Source organism: Manis pentadactyla, chromosome 3 (genome assembly GCF_030020395.1).
Source record: "Manis pentadactyla isolate mManPen7 chromosome 3, mManPen7.hap1, whole genome shotgun sequence".
NCBI classification, from domain to species: Eukaryota; Metazoa; Chordata; class Mammalia; order Pholidota; family Manidae; genus Manis; species Manis pentadactyla.
In genome coordinates this window covers 159,968,400-159,992,243 of record NC_080021.1, presented here as the reverse complement: position 1 = coordinate 159,992,243, position 23,844 = coordinate 159,968,400, and the positions used below count along the sequence as shown (strand labels likewise).

Genomic DNA, 23,844 nt, shown 5'->3' with positions numbered 1-23,844 from the left:
GTGATGAGTTTAGGCTATACTAGTTTCTGTGGAGTAATGTTGCTTTTACTTTATTGAGACACTCTTAAGCAAAAGAAATGGTTAATGGCTATGCATATTGTGGGCTTGGTATGGTGAGAAAATGTAGAATGGGGTTTTTGTCATTTTTATTTCTGCCTCCTCATCCTCCCAAATTCTCTGATTATACCTCTTTTGAAATAGCTCTTCAAACTACCTGAATGTGAGTCTGTAGAATGCATACCAAGAGAGAATTGGTAGAGATTGCTTGGTGGCAAATTTTTAGACTGACTCCTAATAGTATGTTTTGAACTTAAAATTAGAGGCAAATGTCAGTAAGTGCATGGTAGTTTTATTAGTACTGTTAGAGTTAATGAAGGAAGACTAATTCTTATGAGGCTTTTTCCATTTTCATTTAACTGCCTCAGCACAGCAAAGGTCATTAATTGAGTCTGTCTCCTTGAATGATATACACTTATGACACCCAAATACACTTTTATTTACCAAGTAATGAGAATGTCATAGGCCTTGGCATTTTGCTGTAACACTGTTCTGCCCTTGTAGAGAGAGCCCAATCTTTGCTCTCCAGAGGGAAGAAAAGACCTGATACCAAGTTGACAACCCCCCCTTTGTTAGAACAGCTCTGGGCAGAGTTCTGCTCTCAGCATGATGCCAGTATTCCTCAGGACTCAGGCCTGGTCCCTCTAGAGGAGACGGGTCTCCTTTTTGTGACTCCTTAGTGGAATTCCTAAGAATAAGAAGAACTTGTTGAATACCTACAGGAACACACTGAGTTTTGTCACTAGGAGACCAAATAGAAAAAGTGATGATTTTATATAGCTTTTTCCTCCATGGAGATAATAGAGAACTTTTCATACTGATATAGTAAAGGGCATCTCATGTGAGCTAGGATCTAGAGTTGGCAGGTGAGAAAGCCACATGCGTGGTCAGCATTATCCGTGGAAGTCCCTTAAACAGCCAATAAATAGTTGTGTGTGTGACTGCATATATAGCCATGTAGAGTAATTCTTATGCACACTATTGTTTAAGGCAGCTGTACTAATTCTAAAAGAAATCTGAGCATTTCAGCCATTTTACCTTTAATATAATGATTAAGTCCTTATTGGTATTTGCAGGGATGGATGGAAGATTCTAAAATGTTCTTTGCTGCCTCTAGGGTTTACTTCTTTTGGTTTTAATATCAAGCCTTTAAATCCTCTGTACAGATATGTTGTATTAGGTGCTGTTGTGCGGATTAAAGGAGATGGTGAAGTTTTGTCATATGTAGATTGGGTTCTAATCTAGAGTCAGCTAAATTATAAAGAAGGACCTCCCTCCTAGTATATTTAAATAAGTCCATGAATGAAAGGTAAGATACTCATAAAAGATGATTAAATTCAATTCTGTTCCACATGGAGTAGGACAAAATGAACCCTGAAAACCTCACTATGGAAATTGAAAATGACCCCAAAGCTTTGAATCTTGGAAACCATACTTTACTAGGAAAGCTTTTGGAGAGTGCCTCTTGGAGTAACTTTAAAACCTCATTTGATTTTCATTATAATGTGAAATCGTTTGCAGCTCTTTGATGTTGTGGACTGTCATTCTTTTCATTATTTTCTTATTTAACTGGAGCAGTGTTACAGATAGTGGCTTATCGATAGAGTGAGCCCGTTCTTCTTGGGTAATGGAAAATCAAACCCCAACGCATATTTAAGAGCTTTTCTTTTGGTCCTTTGGGGACCATAATTAAATGTATTTATCATTACTAAATATATTTATGAGGAAGCAATTAAATTTCTGCCACATGATCAGTTAACAGGCTTCCTGGGGTCATCCTGTGCTGGGACTCTCTCTTTTGGTCACATTTGGTTAAATAAGGCTGCCGATAGGAGTGGGATCAGGAGACCCCCCCAAGAGGAACAGAACAGCCAGCACACTTGGATATTTCATAGTCCTTTGTTATGCTTCTCTTCGTTTTATTTTGCATCCATTTCAGAACCTAGAGTGATATCATATAACATTTAAGGCAAAAATAATAGGCAGTGAAATTTAAAGCAGGGTAATCCAGACACATTATCACTTAGACCATCCTCCTCTTCCTTCTCTGGTCTGCAGTTGCTATTTTATTTATCACAGTTAACAAACTTCCTCCAAAAGATAGGTGGTTCTTTAATAAAAGCCTGATTTTGTGCAGTGTTAACTAAGAGCATTGATAAAATTGGAAAAAAAATAAGGTTGTGGTTTGACTGGTGGTGGATCTACAGCCCTCGTCTCTTTGCCAGCTGAGCAGAGACACTGTCGCCGTTTCTTTTATCTTCTTGCTGTCTGGCTGTCTGTTGAAAAGGCCCATCCTGGCAGATGGGAGCAGCTCTCATACACCTAGGCTCTGACTTGTGATGCACATCCCTTATAATTAGTCATAATTAGAGCTGGGTGATGGAGCATGTTAGCATACACGTATACAAGTTCTTTATTATCTCTCAGATGATATCTGCTTAACAAATAGTCAGTTAAGACCATTTTCCTGCCGTGGAAAATTTTTCTGTCTTTTGTGTTTTAGATTAACTTCATCTACCTTGCCAAAAGCACCAAAAGAACCATGTTAACTTTAACTTTGGTATGTATGGTTACATTCCTCCTCGTCTGCAGTGGGACTTTTTTCCCGTACAGCTCTAATCCTGCCAGTCCGAAGCCAAAGAGGGTGTTTCTTCAGGTAAGAGCAATTTTGCATGAGTTATTTGAGATTCTGGCAAGCATAGCCTTGTGTGTTTTGAGCTTCACTAGTCAACAGGAAAACCAACTGACTTTTCTGCTGTTGACCTATTTAACTGTACTTGACTCTTTTGTGTAAGGCAGTAAGGAAAAGACTACCATCAAGAGACATTCTTATCAGCTTGATCCACTTCTCCCAAGAGACTGAATCGGAAATATTCACTTGTTTTTATTACTGTTCAAATTATAAAAATGCACCTACGTGGAAAAACAAGAGCATGTGTATCATGGAATAATGAGCTTTTACTTGTAAGAATTGCAAAAATGTCTGCAGGGATGAATAAAAAATCTCAACTGTCAACTGGCAAAATAAAATATTTTAAAATGCTAGTAAAATTATCTTAAGTAATGTTCAAAGTAATATGTGATAATGAAGCCATAACTTAGAAAGGGATTTTTTTTATTTTTTATTTTTTATTGAAGGGTAGTTGACACACAGTATTACATTACATTAGTTTCAGGTGTACAACACAGTGATTCAACGTTTATATACATGATAATTCTAGGTACCAGCTATCACCATACCAAGTTGTTACAATATTTTGACTATATTCCTTATGCTATACATTACATCCCGGTTACTTATTTATTTTACAATTGGAAGTGTGTTTATATATATATATATATATATATATATATATATATATATTTTTTTTTTGTGAGGGCATCTCTCATATTTATTGATCAAATAGTTGTTAACCACAATAAATTTCTGTATAGGGGGGTCAATACTCAATGCACAATCATTAATCCACCCCAAGCCTAATTTTCGTCAGTCTCCAATCTTCTGATGCATAACGAACAAGTTCTTACATGGAGTACAAATTCTTACATAGTGAATAAGTTACATGGTGAACAGTACAAGGGCAGTCATCACAGAAGCTTTCGGTTTTGTTCATGCATTATGAACTATAAACAGTCAGTTCAAATATGAATATTCATTTAATTTTTAAACTTGATTTATATGTGGATACCACATTTCTCTATTATTATTATTTTTAATAAAATGCTGAAGTGGTAGGTAGATACAAGATAAAGGTAGAAAACAGAGTTTAGTGTTGTAAGAGAGCAAATGTAGATGATCAGGTGTGTGCCTGTAGACTATGTGTTAATCTGAGCTAGACGAGGGCAATAAACATCCATGTATGCAGAAGATTTCTCTCGGCACATGAGGGGAGAAAGGGATTTTAAAAATGAGATTTAGAACTTTCTTAGATTTCAGGCTTTTCTGTAAACTTTTTAGAGCTGGTACTTATAAAGCAGGAAAAAGCTAAGTTGCCTTATATCCAGTTGTCTTCTCTTGTTAGAGTTTGGGTTGGACAAACAGAAAAGCCCAAGAGTCATAACCAAGATAATTATTCAGGGTCTTCAGTAAATCAGAGGAGATTCTTAAAAAAGGGTCAACTATTCCTTATTTACAGTCCTGGAAGACACAATTGTACATTTTATGAGACAAACTTGAGAACTTGCAAAGCCTGTAGTGAGGAACATCTGGTTTAAGAGATTTCAGTGTTTAGCTAATTTTTATAATTCTATCAGGAGTACTTAGGAACAGTTAGATTTTTATTTTTAAAAACTCTGTTCTGATTTGTTTTGGGGCTCTGTTTTCCCAGTGCCAGAAGTTAGGAAACTGTTCTGTAAAGGGCCAGATAATAAATATTTTAGGGTCTGCCAGCCATATAGTTTGTTGCAGCTACTGTTTTACAGAGCAAACCAGCCATAGACAATTCCTAAAACAAATGAGTGTGGCTGTGTTCCAGTGAAGCTTTATTTATAAAAGTAGTCGTGGGCCATTTGGCCCGTGGTCTGAAGTTTACCGACACCCTCCCTATGCAATCCTTCCCTTCCCTATGCAGTCCTTTTCCTTTTACTGCTTGGAATTCTTCGGGCTGGTTTCTGCTGTTAAAGCTATCCCAGATGGAGCATGGTGCTTTTCCATCTATTGTCAGGCACACATCTGTCATCTAGTGGCAAGCTGTGATTGTTTTTCTCTGCACATGGATTAGCCTCATGTAACACAATGAAGGGGAAATGAATGCGTGTATATTTAATTATCATAGGATGTAAGTCCTTATCTAAAAGGAGTTCTATTATCTTAAGTCCTTATCTGAAAGGAGTTCTAGTATTCATGTCTTTTAAATCTGAAATAATAGGTTTTCCAAAAATTTTTGTATGAATTATGTCTGTAAGAAATAGTGAAACTGGGTATCTGTATATCCATCATCAAATATAAAATAATGTTAGCAATACCTTAGAAAACCTGATGTCCTCTTCTTGACCCCAGCTCTGCCCTCTGCATCTCCCCACCCCACAAAGAAGTGCTCATACCTTGAAGTCTGGAGTAAATTTAAATCATTACCTTACTTTTATATTTACGAATCCCTAAACAATATCAGATACTTTTGCTTATGATTGATCTTCTTACAGATAAGCCATACCATAAATATTCATTTGTGACTTGTTTCCTTTTGCCCAAAAGCATGTGAGAATTTTCCATAGTGATTTCTCTCACTGCAGTTCATTATTTGTCATTGCTGAATAGATTTCTGATGTAGGATGGTACCATAATAGAATATTTGCCTGTTCTACTGTTACTGGACATTTGGGTTGTTTCCAGTTGTTGCTAATACAGACATTGCTGAATCAACGCTTTTGTACATTGCAAGAGTTTCTCTAAGGTAAACATTTTTAGGAGTGGAATTGCTGGCTTGAATGTGCATATTAACTTTATTGGGTAATGTTACACAGTTTCCTGTAGTGATCCTGCTGGCATATACTCTCTCTCCAGCAGTGTATGAGGGTTCCTGTTGCTCCACAGCAACATCATTTCTTGGTATTGTCAGACTTACTCATTTTTTAAAAATCTGGGGTGGTCATGTGGGTCAAGGAATTGAAACAATTTTCTCATTCATCTCATTCTTTTCAGCATGTGACTAGAACATTTCATGACTTGGATGGAAATGCAGTTAAACGGGACTCTGGAATATGGATCAATGGGTTTGATTATACCGGAATATCTCACATAACACCTCACATTCCTGAGATCAACGATACGATCCGAGCTCACTGTGAGGAGGATGCACCCCTCTGTGGCTTCCCTTGGTATCTTCCAGTGCACTTTCTCATCAGGTGGGTTCATTACTTTGTTGCTTTAGTTGGGGGTGAGTTTGTTCTCAAGTCCTATCACTCTGTCGGTACTTCACTATTTAGACTGTTTAACACAGAAGTCCAGTAGCATTTAAACTGTTCTTTTTTTTCCTATCACAATAAAAATTCTTTCTTTTTTGAGAGAAAAGATTTATCATTGTAGTTTTATTTTTTTCAAATTTTGGAAATCCTTCCTTAACCTGAGTATTTAGAAAGCATGACCTTAACTGGTCTAATAGATAAGTTTTATTTCTAGGCAGTTTTTATGATTAAGCAATGAAGGATTGGATGAGAAGAAAGAGGATGGGTAGTTGAAATAAGATCACCTAGGATTCTTTTTCCTTAACTTTGGAAAGATTTTCTTGCACAATAACTTGGGCTTCAGAGGAACTGGCGTTGTTTTTCATATCCATCAGAGTTTATAGTCATACTCCAAAATGTGTTTCATATATCCTCAGTACTTCCATGAGTTATAGTTAGCTATCAACTAGTGAATTATCCTAAATATTGAAGCTACCTTTCCAAATAGGAAAAACTGGTATCTTCCTGCCCCAGAAGTTTCTCCAAGAGATCCTGCTAATTTCAGACTTGTATCCAAAGAACAGACACCCTGGGATTCTATAAAGCTGACCTTTGAGGCAACAGGTAAGTCTTATGACAGTATTTTCTTTTTTCCTTCACTTCTTAAAGTTCTTAGTAAGTGTGTATGTTTATCCCTCAACTTTATAATCATGACCAGCAACTTATGAAGAACTTAGTGTTTCTAAAAGCAACTGAAGTGGGTTATGATTTTTTAAACAAAATTTAATAGATTATTTTTTAAAGCAGTTTTAGATTTACAGAAAAAATGGAGCAAAAAGTACAAAGAACTCCCATATTTCCTCTCCCACCAGCTTCCCCTAATATTAACATCTTGCATTAGTGTGGTACATTTCTTAATAAGCAGTATTGATAAATTATTATAAACTAAAGCTCTTAGTTTACACTAAGGTTAGTTTGCTCTGTCTTTTAAAGTTCTGTGGGTTTTGACAAATGCGTAATGTCATGTATCCACCATTACAGTATCATACAGAATAGATTCATGGCCCTAAAAATTCCATGCTCCTGTAACTCCGAGGAGAAAAAACCCTGGGGCAAAATACCTCTACAACCGAAATCAGTCAAAGGGAGAAATAAAGTTTAAAACGTTTATTGCTAACAAACTGAGGTCTAGGGGCCAAGAAGCTCCAGCAGAAGCAAGTGAGACCTCCCCCCAACCTCTCAGGTTCAGATAAGCCCTCTTTTGTCCAGATAATTACCCATTGATATGGAGATGAACTACTTCTCTCCACCCCTTAGGAACACCTGTTTATATGGCAATGCACTAAAGCCAGGCGAGATACTGGAATATTACAGTTTTACCCACAGGCCACCCCTCCAGAAATCTCGCCTTACAATCTACTCATTCCCCATCTTCTTCAATGGTCCCTGGGTGAGAAAACTTGGAGCTTTGTGACCAGACTAATGACATACAATAGTAAGAGCAATAAAATCATGACAATCCTCAAGCCGGAGGATTCAGCTAGGTTCAAAGTCCTATGCAGATTAAGGCCATAGCTTGCCCGTTCCACACGCAGTCAGTAGACGAAGAGGTAATGGGTTCAGAGTAGTCATCACATGGCAGCTGCAGCCAGGGGGCATGTCCAGGCCACAAGGACTGTCAAAGAAAATAACCTTAAAGGCAATAAGATGCATGTTTTAATGACACCAACATAGGCAAATCTTGTCCATCAGGTGGGATACATGCAAGAGAGTGGTCCTGTGATAGAACAGTGGCAGAAATAGGATCTCGTCCTGGTCTAGTATACCAGACTTTCACCCCCCTCCATGTGAGAGTTACAGATGGGTCAATATGTAGGGCTATGGGAGGTACATGCACTGGCAATAAAGATAAAACAAAACTTCCCCATAAGATACTCTTACCTCCTGGATGTTTTGGGTACACTACCATGATCTTTGGGGGCCACTCCGCTGTTACTCCAGGAACACACAGGAGGCCAGCTTCTGGGCCTTTTCCCTGAGGTGTCAGAAGGGCCAGCCATCGATGATCCATGTGTTGAAATGTCCAGGGCCACGTCCATTCAGCAGTGTCTCCAGGGTTTAATGCAGTTGGAGCTGGCAGCAGGATGTTGCTCCGCTGGCCATATCCTGGCTTCAATAACCCTTCTCTGGTTTGCACATATAGTTGTATAGGAGAGGCAGCAAGGTGTGTGAGCATGTCCACAGGGCTCAGAATTCCTTTTGGTGGCTTCTCATTCAAATGCCGTGGCACTGCCCATAAGTGAACTGACCAGCCCATAGATGATTGGTGTCTGACTTCAGGCCAGATTTCAATAAACTGTTGTGCCTCTCTGTCATGTCTGCCATGGTAGGTTTATACAGTACATGAAATTTCCACTTTATTCCTAATTGCTGCACCCATCCTAGCAATGCATGTCCAGTAAAGTGGGTGCCTTGATCGCTCAATCACCTGCGGCCAGCCATAGGCTGCAAAGAGATGCTCTAGGCCCCTCTTGGTGGTTTGCTGATCTGCACGACGTGCAGGAAAAGCAACCAATAGTCCAGTAGCCATGTCCATACAAGTCATGGCATACTGATACCCTTCTGATATGGGCAGAGGCCCAATATAGTCTATCTGCCACCTGACAAGAGGTATCGGCCCCTTTACTGTTGTCCCATGTTGCTGCGGGACTCAGTGTAAGTCCCTCTTAGGGTACACAAAGCACTTCTTTCGGGCTTTGCTGATTTCTTCAAAGGTCAATGGTAAGTCCCACCGATGGGCTATAGCCCACATTGTCTTTTGCCCCGTGTGCAGCTAATGCTTATGTAGCCATTGGGCCACATCAGAGGCAGGCTTTCCTTCTAGCCAGCGCATCTAGGCCAATGTGTCTGCTTCAACATTCTCTGGGGATGCCAAAGGCAAATGGCCAGTCACATGATATATGGTAACTGTCTTAGTCTGACCAGAGGCCCATAGGTCTTGCCACAACTCTTGGCCCCAAAGGGGTTAGTGACCAACCATCAACCATCCATTTGGCATGGTACCATGTCTGTAGCCACAGGGCCAAGCCCTGATAGATGGCCAACTGTCCAGGGAGACAGCTATAGGGGACAGCTCCTAGGTGATCACGAGCCATACTGTCTGCAACCTAGGCTATTGGCTTCTTCTTCCTCTCTCTGTCCTCCATCCATATTGTCTCAGTCTTAGGATGGGAAGCCACAGCGCTCCATTTCGGGAGCCGTCTGTGTACCAAGCATCTTCAGTTATAGGGGCTTTTCCATTCAGATATGGACTCTCTGCTACCAATGGCTCTCCATTCAGATATGGACTCTTTGCTACCAATGGCTCAAAAGCAAGTTCTTCCTGCTTTCCACTGGTATAGGTCACTGGACCCAATAAGTGTTGGAGTTCTCCACTTAAAGGGCTAGTAGAGAGGGCGCTGCACTGCTGTAAATATGTGCCTCATTTGGCCAGTGTAGGTGTCTGTGCCATGCCACTCTATGGCCTTTGGGTACAGTCTCGCACCCACCCTATAATGGGATAGGTGGTTATTACCTTGGTCAGTGCTTTTCTGGTGATGGGCTCTGTAGCCAGCAAGGAGTGGTGCACAGCAGCCAGTTGCTTCACTATCAAGGTGTACCGGACCTCTGCTCCTCTCCATAGTTGTGACCAGAATCCAATAGGTTGGCGTGTCCATTCAAACTGCTGCCAAAGACCCATCCATAACCATCTTCAGTTACATGCACATCTAGCTCACAGGGCCTTGATGAGTCCATTACACTCAAGGCCAGTACAGACTTGACTGCTCGCTTAGCAGCAATTAAAGCAGCTGCACATGTCTCATCCCAGTCCCACCTGATGCCCTTTTGTACCAACTGGTATAAGAGCTTCAGAATTTGTGCCAAGTGCAGGATAAACACTCTCCAGTAGCCCTCAAAGACCCCAAAACTCTTGTAATACTGCCACAGTGGTAGGGGTGGGGAAAGCCTGGACCTTGTCTATAACTGCTTCAGGAATAACTAATTTTACCTGACCAGACAAACCCAAGAATTTCACAGACAAACCAGGTCCCTGAACCTTGGTGCTGTTCACAGCCCATCCTTTCTCCTGTAGATGTTGCAGCAGTCTAGTCACTGCCCTTTCTAAATCTGAAAGAGAATCAGACATGAGCATGATATCATCAATGTAGTGATACAACTGCACCATTTGCGGTTTCTTCCATGTGGCCAAGTCCTGGGCTACAAGTCTGTGACAAATGGTGAGACTGTGGAGGTGTCCCTGTGGAAGGACAGTGACTATCCACTGCCAGCCTTCCCATGAGAAGGTAAACTGTTCCTGACTTCCTGTGCTATGTCAATAGAGAAGAAAGCATTAGCAAGGTCTACAACATAATGATACATTCCCAGATCATGGCTGAGGGGGTCCAGAATGGCTGCTATAGAGGGGACAGCAGCATGCAAAGGGGGTGTGACTTTATTCAATTCCCTGTAGTCCATGGTCATATGCCAGGAGCCATCCAGCTTCTTCACTGGCCACACTGGAGAATTAAAAGGACTATGAGTCCTTTATGATGCCCACCTTCTCCAACTCCTGTAGAGTTTCTTCAATTTCCTTGTATTCCCCAGACAATTTATACTGCTTAGTATTTGTCACCTGCTGATGTGCAGGCAGAGCTACAGGTGGGTGCTTAGCATGTCCCCTCAGATTTTCCTTTACCACACATACCCTCAGACTGAACTCACCTGCAGTCATCTGTAACCACAGGCCCTGAAGGATATCCACCCCCAAAATATATTCCAGAATGGGAGAAATGTACACAGTATAGTCCTTTGGGGATAAATGCCCTATTCCCAATGGGTTTTGGACTTTCTTCACTCTAATTGCCTTACCCCCATAGCCATCTATCACAGCAGGGGTCCTAGGAAAACGCTCAGGGTTGCCATGAATCAGAGAACACTCAGTTCCTGTGCCCACCAGAGCCAGGACCTGTTGTATATTCACAGGGGACCAGTGAATTTCTAATTCTACATGTGGCCTCTGGTCCCCATCATGTCCCATCCCAGTCTATCTGCAATACCCAGTCATTGTCCTGTGGGGGTGAAGGCCCAGGCGAATCCTGAGTACTGTCCCCTAGGAGGTTTTGTAGAGACACAGGTTGGGCATGAGGCCTTGTCTTGGACCTCAGCAGCTGGGACTGCTGCTCTGGCTTTAATTGGTGCCACAGTTCTAACAAGATTCTGTTGGGCTGCCCATCAAGTTTTTCTTTCACTACCCTGACCTTTATCAAATGTACCCACATCTGGGTCCTCGCGACCTTCACAGGGCCCTTTGCACCTCTCCTTTATGTCGTAGCCTGTACTTCCTTCCGTGCCCTTATTGTTTCAACCTCCTCTAGATCTGCTAAAGTACGAGTAGCCTCACGGGTTGTCCTGTGTGTGTGGGGGGGCAAGAGTAGTCACTAGGCACCCAAAGAGAGAGATGTGGGAGCTGTATGCAGCACCAAATTTCTCACTCCTACAGTGAACACCTCCTCGTTGGGGCCCTGGGGGTCCATTATTATAGAAGATTTTTTTATACCTAATTCCCACAGTACCTTTTGGAGCTCTACGTACGTTTTCCAGCTAGTGGGTAAATATGGTAAATCAACTTGATTAGGTCAAACTACCCTGATGGCAGCTGTCAGCCATTCCAGAAGTGTCTGATTCCCTGAGGTGTGACAGGCATTTTGCAACCGCTGCCTGAGGGAAGGGTAAGTCCTCAGGGAAGCCAGTCTACTCATCTCAGTACCCGACACAATAGTGTTTTCCACCCGCATATCCCAGAGTCATTAGAGCCATGTAGGCAGAGATTCCGATGGCCTCTGCCTATACCAGACGCTCATGTCCACCAGCTCATCCTGGGTACAGGGGCAGAGCATGGAGTGCTCCACAAGCTGGGGAGGGGGCGGCTCCTCCCCCTGAGGAGCCCATGGTTGTTTTATTTTTTATTTTCTTAATTACAGCCAGGTGGTCCTTTAATACAGGAGAGGCTGGTACCTCAGGTGGTGGCCTGGACAGCCCATCTGCCCACGGCCCCACCTCCTCTTCTCCCTCGGGCTCCCGCCATCTGCGCGGCTGAAGGCACCACTCTTTCCTCCCCCCTCTCCTGCAATGCCGCTTTTCCTGCTGCCTCCCCCCTTGCTGCTGCTAAGGAATCTTCCAGGAGCATGACCTGTCTTTTCAATAACTGTCTCTCTTCCTTAATGGCATCCTAAAGGTTATTGCCTCCTCCAGGAGATGTTGAAGTGTGTTTCTCTCCCACCTGAGTCCTTCTCGCTCCTCGATAACATTTTCCACTATCTCGGGGAAAAGAGATCCTACAGTGCCAGGTGCTACATGGCCACTCAGGGCCTGTAAGCAGTCTTCTATCTCCTGGAGGGCTAATTCTGCAGCTTCCAGTGTCTCCACCCTTCCCCAGTTCTGGGGAAGGCCCCACCCCTCTAGGAGGTGCTTTACCCTAGACCAATTCCCCACTAGGGAATCCCCAATTGGAAGCTCCACAGGTGGGGGGACAATAACAGGTGAAACTGCACCCTCTGCTGCTGCATCCACTGGGGCCTCTCCCCAGTGCATCTCCCCACCATCTCTAGGGGCAGCCCTCCCAAAGGTTGCACCCATTTAGACAAATTTCAGGTTTAGGTCCTGCTGACTACTGTCAGATTTAACTCCAGGGCGAAGAAATCCAGGGGCAAAGTACCTTTGTAACTGAAATCAGTCAAAGGGAGAAATAAAGTTTAAAACCTGTTTATTGCTTACTGACTGCAGGCTGGGAGCTGTTTCTCTTTCCTCCTCCAGCAGAAACAAGTGAGACCTCCCCCCAACCTCTCAGGTTCAGATAAGCCCTCTGTTGCCCAGGTAATTACCAAATGATATGGAGATGAACTTCCCTCCACCCCTTAGGAACGCTGCTTGTTCATGTGGAGATGCACTAACGCCAGGCGAGAGACTCTGGAATATTACATTTTAACCCATACTCCACTTCCTCATTCCTCTCTCCTCCCCACTCCCCCTGGCAGCCACCGGTCTTTTTACTATATATGTTATGTTTTACCTTTTCCAGAATATAATATAGCTGGAATAATACAGTTTGTAGCCTTTTCAGATTGGCTTCTTTCATTTAGCATTTTGTGTTCAAGGTGACTTTGTGTCTTTCAGTAGCTTGAAGCTCACTTCTTTTTATTGCTGAATAACCTGAACGCACCAGTTTATCTGTTCACCTGCTGAACAACTTCCTGGTTTCTTCCAGTTTTTAGCAATTATGAATACAGCTACTCTAAACATTGGGGCAGGGTTTTGTCTAGATACAAGTTTTCAACTCATTTGGATAAATACATAGGAGTGCAATTGCTGTATTGTAATATTGTATGGTAAACCTGTATTTGCTTTTGTAAGAAACTTCCAACTGTCTTCCAAAATGATTGTACCATTTTGCATTCCCATCAACAATGAAGAAGTTCCTGTAACTACGTTCTCACCAGCATTTGGTGCTTAGTGTTTCAGAGTTTAGCCATTTTGATAGTTATGTGAAGGTATCTCATTGTTTTAATTTACAGTTTCCTTATGACATATGATGTTGGGAATCTTTTCGTATGTTTATATTCCTTTTGCATGTATCTTCTTTGGAGAGGAGTCTTGAAATTTTTTGTCTGTTAATTGGATTGCTTGTCTTATTGTTGAGGTTTAAGAGTTCTTTGTATAAATGGATATAACTTCTTTATCAAGTAAGTGTTTTGCAAATATTTTCTCCCGGTCTAGCTTTTCCTTTCATTCTCTTAATAGTTTTTTTTTTGCAGAGCATAAACTTTTAAATTTAATGAGGTCCAACTTAATCAGTTGTTCTTTCATAGATTATGTTTTTAGTGTTGTGTCTAAAAAAATCATTGCCAAATCCAACATCTCTAGATTTTCTCCAGTGTTACCAGCTAGAAACTTTTTAGCTTGCACTTTACATTTAGGTCTGTGATACATCTTCCACAAAAATTAACTCAAAATGTAAGGTCTGTGTCTAGATTCACTCTTTTTGCATGTGGATTTCCATTTGTTCCAGTACCTTTACTGAGGACTGTCCTGTCTCCATTGAATTGCCTTTGTTTCTTTGTCAAAAATCAGTTAACTATATTCTTATGGGTCTATTTCTGGGCTTTCTATTCTGTTCTACTTACCTATTTCTCTGTTCTGTTGTCATTATTGCACTGTCTTGATTAGTTAGGAATTAGTTAGGAAATCTGTTTCTTTCTGAAGAGATTGTAGAGAATTGCTATAATTCCTTCTTTAAATGTTTGGTAGAATTCACCCAGTGAACTCATTTGGACCTGGTTCTTTCTGTTTTAGGAGGTCATTAGTTATTCAGTTTCTTTGATGAATGTAGAACTGTTCAGATTATCTATTTCTTGTGTAGTTTTGGCAGATTATGGTCTTTGAAGGAATTGGTCCGTTTTATCTGGGTTATCATACTTGTGGGCAAAGAGTTGTTCCCAATATTTTAAATTACCTCCTTACTGTCCAAAGGATCTGTAGTGATGTCCTCTCTTTCATTTATGAGATTAGTAATTTGTGTCCTCTCTTTTTTCTTAGCCTGGCTAGAGGCATATGGATTTTATTGATCTTTTCAAAGAACAATTTTTTTATTTCATTGATTTTTCTCTGTTGAGTTCGTGTTTCATTTTCATTGATTTCTTTCCTAATTTAAATTATTTACTCTCTTCTGCCTACTTTGAATTTAATATGCTCTTTTGCTATTTTACTAAAGTGGAAGCTTAGATTGTTAAAATTTAGGTCATCTTTTCTATATGTGTCCAATGTTGTATCATTCTCTCGAAGCACTACTTCTGCTGCATTCCAGAAATTTTAAGTGTATTTTCATTTTAATTTAATTCAGCTTATTTTAAATATCTTTTGAGATTTTTTAGACTCATTTGTTACTTAGATGTAACTTAGAAGTTCTGCTCCAGCAGAAGCAAGCAAGACCTCCCCCTGTAACTTAGAAGTTAATTTCTAACTTAGTAACTTAGAAGTGTGCTCTGTAATCTTCAAATACTTTGGGATTTTCCAGCTTTTTTTCAATACTGATTTACAGTTTTAATTTCATCGTGGTCTGCAAGCATACTTTGTGTGATTTTTATTCTAAATTTGTTATGCTGCATTTTCCAGTGCAGAATGTGGTCTCTCTCAGTGAAATTTCCATGTAAGTTTGAAAAGGGTGTGTATTTCTGCTGTTGTTGGATGAAGATTCTGTGAATGTCAGTTTTTTGATGGTGTTGTTCAGTTCAAGTATATCGTCACTGATTTTCTGTCTGCTGGATCTATCTTTAGATTATTGCTGATCTATCAGCAATTGGTAGATAGATCCAGCAGACAAAATCAGTGAGGATATAATTGAACTGAATCACATATAGAAGATTGTTGAAGTTTCCAACTATAATAATGAATTTGTCTATTTCTCTTCAGTTCTACCAGTTTTTGCCTCATCTGTTTTGATGCTCTTGTTAGGTGCATATCAGTTATACTTGATATAATTGATACATGATTTATAATCATGAAACTGATAGCTTATCATTTCTACTTGTAAAAATTATTTTTAATGGTTGTTTCAGAGCTTGCAATGTTTACCTTCAGACAACACTGTTATACTTCCTAAGTAGTGTAAATACTTCCTACTAGTATTACTAATTCCTCCCTGGGATTCTATAAATTTGAGCTTTGAAGCAACAAGTCAGTCATAGGACAGTTTTTTCCCCTCTTTGACTTCTTAAACTTTTAAATAAGTTTTGTACGTGGGCTTTTTTTCTCCCTCCAATTTATTATAATGACCAGCAACTTGAGAGCTTAAGGTATTTAAAATGGAGGCTGGTAATGATTTTAAGGAGCTTTATTGAAAAGTTTTTGGTGTCAGATAGTGGTTCACTGTCAGATCCGTAACAGCTTGGCATTACTAGATAGTATGACTTTACTTTCTTGGTACACTTCCCCATGTTTAAAACTAACAGTTCTTAGAACTTCTCAGTTGGTGTTTGGCTTCTAAGTCTCTCTTTAATATTCTTTCAAAAACAGATTTGATCATGTCATTCTCTACTTAAAGAACTTTTAGGGATTTCCTGTTGCCTGCAGAATAAGCTCAAATTCTTCAGCAGAGCATGTTTGGTCTTTGGCAGTCTGGCCTATCTATATTTTTTAAGCTAATTTTCAGTGCATTGTTCCCTTGATGCATTTCTTAGCTACATCCAACTGCTCATTTGTCCCCATTTTATACTCTCACTCCTGGTAAAAAGTGATACTCTCTTGCTCCACCTCCCACCCAAACTCTTCCCTTCTCTTCTTGGCAAATGTGAAGACTAATCTGATGTTCCTCTCCAACAAACTGAGTAATTGCCATCCTACTATTTCCTCCATTTGTACTTGGTTGTAGCACTGACCACCGTGTATCATGATTATTTAGTTGATATCTGTATTTTCCATTAGAATTCATGGAAGGCAGACATGTACGGATTTTCAGTTCTCTATTCTTGATGCCCAGTGTAATTGCTGGCACATAATAGGCACTAAAGAAATGTGTGGAATTGTCAAATTTGGCAGTTGTGTTCTTTTTAAAGCAGACTGGGTATTTCTCACTTAGTAAGGAGATAGAGGTGCTGCTTGAGAAAGGAGGAGGACAACTGGTAAGACATAGGAAATATTTTTATTATCAGAAGCTTTTCATTATCATTATCAGAAGGTTTTCATTATCATTCACTTTAACACAGAAGGGTCTTGAAAACCTATAGTGAGGAAAGCTGGAGGACGTAAGATGGCAATAGTGGAATGATAAAATTTGGTAGTTGACCAGTGGAATGGAGCACTTATGGGAATCAAGTGCCTTAGTTGACACTTTTGAACGTGAATACTTCTGTTCTCCAGGTTTTTAAAACTCAATAGGAAATTAACTTATTTTACGTCAGCTGGTTTTCTTGTTTAGGCCAGTAATTATTTCTGACTTTATTTGAAACACCAGCTTGTAAAAAGCACAGAAAAATCCAAATATTTCTCTGTCCTTTATGCACAATTTGGAGAATTCAAGTAATTTTCAAGTTCCTAGAAGGCAAGTTGCACATGTACTCCCCTATGCTTTTGTAATGAAAAATGTCAAGAAATTTTTAAAAATGTGACTGTGTATGGGTCTGTATAATTAAAAGTTACCACACTTTTAGTTATAGAAGCTTTGTCTTCGTTTGTTGAAATGTACTTTTGTGGCTTTCAGGAGAGGTATAAAATTTTCCTCAGTTAGGGTTTGTTACTATTATAATTGGGGTTTTCTCTATCATTGTGTCCTTTAAGTGGTTGTATTTTTTGTGTATGAAGGCATTTGACTTCTGTTTGTCAATCTGATGTCTTGCTTCATCACTGAATTTTTTTTGAGTTAATCATTGACCCTGGGGTTCTTCAAGTATACCAGAAATTGTCAAATTTGAAAGGACCAGTCTTTTAGGTTTTGCCATTTCTCTGTTGTTCTCAGTTCTTCTGTTAATCACTCTTTAAAAATGTATAAAACCATTCTTAGCCTTACAGCCATACAAAAAAAGACCTTAGGTATAGCTTGTTGACTACTGAATATCATATGCAAATATAGTTTGTTTCTTCTTTATCAATTCTTATGCCTCTAATTGATTTGTCTAAGTGACTAGACTTCTGTCATGGGGTGGAACAGTTGTGGAGGTGAGTGTGCACCTTTGCCTTGTTCTTGATACTAGTACAGACGTCTCTAGTATTTTACCATTATGTAAGACTAGCCTTAGGACTAAAATACATAGTTTTTCATCTTATTAAGCAAGGATTCATCAGTTGTCTTTCCTTGAAAGTTTGTGTAAGGAATGGGTTTTAATTTTGTGAAGGCTTTTTCAGCATCCCTAAAGATAATAGGATTTTTCTTCCTTGGACTTTTTAAATATAGTGCATTCCACTAGGTCATAGCCTATCATTTTCTTAATGCAGTGTGGGATTTTGTTAACATCAGAAAGTTTGCAGCAGTACACGAATGATGTTGGTATTTTTTTTTTGTCTTTATCAGATTTAGGCATCAGTGTTACACATTATAAATGTATGAAAATAAATATGCATCATAAACATGGTAATTTTCCTTAATTTTCAATGATTAGGAAAAGGTTATATAGGGCATTAGAACTATCTGATTGAAAAGTTGGCTTAAATTCCTCTCTGCAGCTATCTGAGCCTAGTGTGTTTTTTTGTGGTATAGTTTAACTTAGGGAAATTGGTCTGTTTAAGCTTTGTATCTGTGTTCAGTTTTAGTAATCTGTATTTCCTATCCATTTCACTTGAGTTTTAAATTTTATTATACAGATCTGCAAAGAACTACATGTGATTTTTAAAATTTCCTGTTTATTTTTCTCATTCTTTCGGCATACTTCTGTGTTCTCCACTCCCTTTCCCCTCTGCCCCTTCTTAAAAATTTTAATTAACTATATTCCCTATGCTGTATTTTTCATCCCATGATTTATTTATTTTATAATTGGAAGTTTGTACTTTCTTATCTCCTTCATCTATTTGGCTCATCTCCCCAACTCATAAACCATCAGATTGTCCTCTGTATTTATGAGTCTATTTTTTAAATTATTTCTTTTTAGATTCTACACAGTGAAATCATATGGTATTTGTCTTTTTCTGACTTACTTCACTTAGCATAATACCCTCAAGGTCTATTTCTATTATCTTGAATGGCAAGGTTTCCTTTTTTAAGGCTAATACTCTATTGTATATTTACTGCATTTTCTTCATCTGTTAATGGACACATAGGTTGCTTCTCTATCTTGGCTATTGTAAGTAATGCTACAATAAACATAGGGGTGCCTATATCTTTTTGAATTTTTATTTTCTTAGGGTAAATCTAGCTTGAATGGTATTCCTATTTTTAATTTTTTGAGGACTCTCCATGCTGTTTTCCGTAGTGGCTGTACCAGTTTACATTCTTGTCTTTTGGATACTAGCTGTTCTGACTGGTGTGAGGTGATATCTCACTGTGGTTTGGATTTGCACTTGCAGTGATTAGTGATGTTGAATATCTTTTCATGTGTGTTTTGGTCATCTGTCTTCCTTGGAAAAATGTCTTTTCAGGTCCTATGCCCATTTTTAAATTTAATTACTTGTTTATTTGGTGTTGAGCTGTATGAGGTTTTTAAAAAATATCTATTTTGGATATTAACCACTTACTGGGTGTATGATTTGCAAATATCTTCTCCCATTCAATAGGTTGCCTTTTGTTTTTTTGGAAGAGTTCTTTCACTGTGCAAAAGCTTTCTCATTTGATGTAGTTGCAATAGTTAATTTTTTTATTTGCTTCCCTTGTTTGAGGGGACAAATACAGAAAAATATTACTAAGATCAGTTTCCAAGAGATGACTGCCTATGTTTTCTTTTAGGAGTTTTATGGTTCCAAGTCTTACATTTAGGTCTGATAGAGTTTATTTTTGTGTATGGTGTAATAGTATTCCAGTTTAATTATTTTGCATGTAGCTGATTTTTCCATCACCATTTATTGAAGAACTGTCTTTTCCCTGTTTTATATTCTTGCCTCCTTTGTAATAGATTAGTTGAACATATAAGCATGGATTTCTCTCTACACTCTCTATTCCATTGATCTATGTCTCAGTTTCTGTATCAGTACCATAGTGTTTTGATTACTGCAGCTTTTTGGTATAGCTTGCAGTCTGGTAGTGTGATGTCTCCAGCTTTGTTCTTAAGATTGCTTTGGCTGTTTGGGGTCTTTTGGAGCTCCATATGAATTTAAGGATTATTTCTTCTAGTTCTGAGATAAATGCCAAGGTATTTTGATAGGGATGTCATTGAATCTGTAGATTGCTTTGGCTAGCATGGACATCTTAAGAATAAATTTTTCCAAATCATAAGCATGGTATATTTTACACTTATTTGTGTGTGGTCTTCAGTTTCTTTCATCAGTGTCTTTCAGTTTCTTTTAACTCCTTGGTTAAAATTTTTCCTATAGATTTTATTCTTTTTGATGCAATTGTAAATGGGATTTCTTAACTTCTCTTTCTGCTAGCTTGTTGTTAGAGTATAGAAATGCAAAAAAGATTTCCATATATTGTTCTGGTATTCTGCAACTTCACCGGATTTATTTATTAGTTTTAACAGTTTTTTGGTGGAGTCTTTAGGGTTTTCAATATATAATATGTCATCTGCAGATAGTAATAATTTTACCTCTTCCTTACCAGTTTGGGTGCTTTTCTTTTTCTTACCTTATTGCTGTGGTTTGGACTTCCAGTTCTGTGTTGAATAAAAATGGTGGCAGTGGACATCCTTGTCTTGTTCCTGATCTTGAGGAAAAGGTTTTCACATTTAATAGGATGTTAGCTATGGGTCTTTATACATGGGCTTTATTATGATGAGGAATGTATGTTCCCTGTGTACCATCTTTGCTGAGTATTTATCATGAATGATGTTGAATTTGACAAATGCTTTTCTGTATCCATTGAGATGATAATTATTCTTATCCTTCATTTTGTTAATGTGGTGTATGTATCATGTTGATTGACTTGCAGATATTGACCCATGTTTGCATCCCTGGTATAAATCCCACAATGATGACCCTTTTAATGTATTTTTAAATTCAGGTTACTAGCATTCTGTTGAGGATTTTTGCATTTTATCGGCAACATTGGTTTTTAATTTTTTTTTGTAGTCTTGTCTCATTTCGGTATCAGCGTAATGCTTTCTTTATAGAATGAATTTGACAGTGTTCCTTGTTCAATTTTCTGGAATAGTTTGAGAAGGAAGAGTATTAACTTCATATGTTTGGTAGAATTCACCTGTGGAGCCATCTTGTACTGGACTTTTATTTGTTGGGAGTTTTTGATTACTGATTCAATTTTGTCACTAGTAATTAGTCTATTCAGATTTTCTGTTTCTTCCTGGTTTAGTCTTGGGAGATTGAATGTTTCTAGGAATTTTATCCATTTTGTCTATGTTATCAATTTGTTGGTATATAATTTTTGTTAGTGGTGTCTTATAATCCCTTGTATTACTCTGATTGCAACTTCTCTTTCACTTCCGATTTTACTTAAACCCTTTTTTTTTTTTTCTTGGTGAGTCTAGCTAAAGAGTTATCAGTTTTATCTTTTCAAAGAACCAGCTCCTAGTTTTGCTGATGTTTTCTATAGTCTGAAAAAAATTTTTTAAAATTTGTATGTTAATCAAATGTACTTCACAGTGGTTAAATAGTCTCCCTCCCCCCAGCCACCACCCACTCCCCTCCCCCTTCGTAACCACTAGTCACTTCTCAGTATCTATGAGTCTGCTGCTGTTTTGTTCCTTCTGTTTTCCTGTTTTTATATTCCAAATGTAAGTTAAATCATATGGTATTTGTCTTTCTCCACCTGGCTTATTTCACTGAGCATAATACTCTCTAGATATCCATCCATGTTGTTGCAAATGGCAGGATTTCTTTTCTTTATATGACTGAATAATATTCCATTGTGTATATGTACCATATCTTTATCCATTCATCTACTGATGGACCACTTACATTGCTTCCATATATTGCAAACAGTGTGGCAGTAAACATAGGGTACACATATCTTTTCTAGTTAGGGATTTTGTTTTCTTCAGGTAAATTCCTAAGAGTGGAATTAACTGGGTAAAATGGTATTTCTATTTTTGGTTTTTTGAGGAACCTCCATACTGCTTTCCACAGCAGTTGCACCAATTTGCAGTCCCAACAGTGTAGAGGGTTCCTATTTCTCTGCACCCTTGCCAGGATTAGTTATTTGTTTTTTGGATAATGGCCATTCTAACTGGTGTGAGGTAATATTTCATTGTGGTTTTAATTTGCATTACCCTGATCAGTGACGTGGAGCATCTTTTCATGTACCCATTGGCCATTTGAATTTCTTCTTTGGAGAAGTGTCTGTTCAGGTCCTCCACCCATTCTTTGATCAGGTTATTTGTTTTTTGTGTGTTGAGGCGTATGGGTTCTTTATATATTTTGAATTTAACCCCTTAACAGATAAGTTATTTACAAATATATTCTCCCACACTGTAGGATGCCTTTTTGTTCTGCTGATGGTGTCCTTTGCTGTAAAGGAGCTTTTTTACTTTGATGTCTAACTTGTTCATTTTAAAATTTTTTTCCTTTGCCTGAGGAGATGTGTTCAGGAAAAAGCTGCTCATATTTATATTCAAGAGATTTTTGTCTATGTTTTCTTCTAAGAGTTTTATGGTTTCATGGCTTACATTCAGGTCTTTGATCCATTTCAAGGTGACTTTTGTGTGTAGAGTTAGACAATAATCTAGTTTTGTTCTCTTACATGTAGCTGTCCAGTTTTGCCAACACCAGTTGTAGAAGAGGCTGTCTTTTCCCATTGTATATTCATTGCTCATCATATATTAATTGACCATAGATGCATGGGTTTATATATGGGCTCTCTACTATGTTCCATTGATCTATGGGTCTGTTCTTGTGCCAGAGACAAATTCTTTTGATTACTGTAGCATTGTCATACAGCTTGAAGTCAGGGAACATAATCCCCCAGCTTTGTTCTTTTTTCTCAGGACTGCTTTGGCTGTTTGGGGTCTTTTGTTTTTCCATATGAATTTTAGAACTATTTGTTCTAGTTCATTGAAGAATGCTGTTGGTGTTTTGATGGGATTGCATTGAATCCGTAGATTGCTTTGGGCAGGATGGCCATTTTGACAATATTTCTTCCTATCCATGGGCATGGGATAAATTTCTATTTTTTGGTGTCATCTTTAATTTCTCTCATGAATTTCTTGTAGTTCTCAGAGTAAAGGTCTTTTGCCTCCTTGGTTAGGTTTATCCCTAGGTATTTTATTCTTTTTGTTGCAATTGTAAATGGAGTTGTTTTCCTGATTTATCTTTCTGCTAGTTCATTGTTAGTATAGATATATGGGAATGCAACAGACTTCTTCTGTGTATTAATATTGTATCCTGCAACTTTGCTGAATTCAGTTATTCTATTAGTTTTTTGGTATATTCTTTAGGGTTTTCTATGTATAATATCATGTCATCTGCAAATAGAATTTAATTTCTTCCTTATCAGTCTGGATGCCCTTTATTTCTTTGTGTTGTCTGATTGCTGTGGCTAGGATCTCCAGTATTTTATTGAATAAAAGTGGGGAGAGTGAGCATCCTTGTTCTGTTCCCAATCTCAGAGGGAAAGCTTTCAGCTTTTCACTGCTAAGTATGATGTTGGCTGTGTGTTTGTCATATATGGCCTTTATTATGTTGAGGTACGTACCCTCTAGACCCTCTTTGTTGAGAGCTTTTATCATGAATTGCCATTCAGTTTTGTCAAATGCTCTTTCAGCGTCTATTGAGATCATCATGTGATTTTTGTCCTTTTTGTTAATGTGGTGGATGACATTCATGAATTTGAGAATATTGTACCATCCTTGCCTCCCTGGAATAAATCCTACTTGGTCATGATGGATAATCTTTCTGATGTATTTTTGGATTCAGTTTATTAGTATTTTGTAGAGGATTTTTGCATCTATGTTCATCAGGGATATTGGTCTATAAAGTTCCTTTTTTGTGTTGTCTTTTTCTGGTTTTGGTATTAGAGTGTTGCTCTAACTCATAGTGAAACTCATAGAATGAGTTTGGAAGTATTCCCTCTTCTGTTTTTTGGAATGCTTTAGGAAGGATGGGTACTAGCTCTTCTTTATGTTTGGTAGAATTCAGTTCTGAAGCCATCTGGACCTGGAGTTTGTTTTTGGGGAGTTTTTTGATTACCAGTTTGATTTTATTGCTGGTAATTTGTCTGTTCAGATTTTCTGTTTCTTCCTGAGTCATTTGGAAGGTTGTCTTTTTCTAGTAAGTTGTTCA

The 23,844-nt window shown here is 38.6% G+C and overlaps 1 protein-coding gene across 9 annotated transcripts in view; it reads left to right on the top strand.

Moving 5' to 3' along the window:
- The window catches only part of ERMP1 (endoplasmic reticulum metallopeptidase 1), a 113,101-nt gene that overhangs the window by 34,966 nt on the left and 54,291 nt on the right, over positions 1 to 23,844 (top strand). For all 9 annotated transcript variants that reach the window (XR_005023398.2, XR_005023396.2, XR_005023399.2 and 6 more), the window contains exons 11-13: positions 2,561 to 2,713; positions 5,699 to 5,901; positions 6,449 to 6,564. Coding sequence is in view for 4 of the 9 variants with exons in the window: in XM_057498643.1 (XP_057354626.1) it covers positions 2,561 to 2,713; positions 5,699 to 5,901; positions 6,449 to 6,564 (472 nt within the window). In the remaining 5 variants the exon portion in view is untranslated. The remainder of the gene's footprint in view (positions 1 to 2,560; positions 2,714 to 5,698; positions 5,902 to 6,448; positions 6,565 to 23,844) is intronic.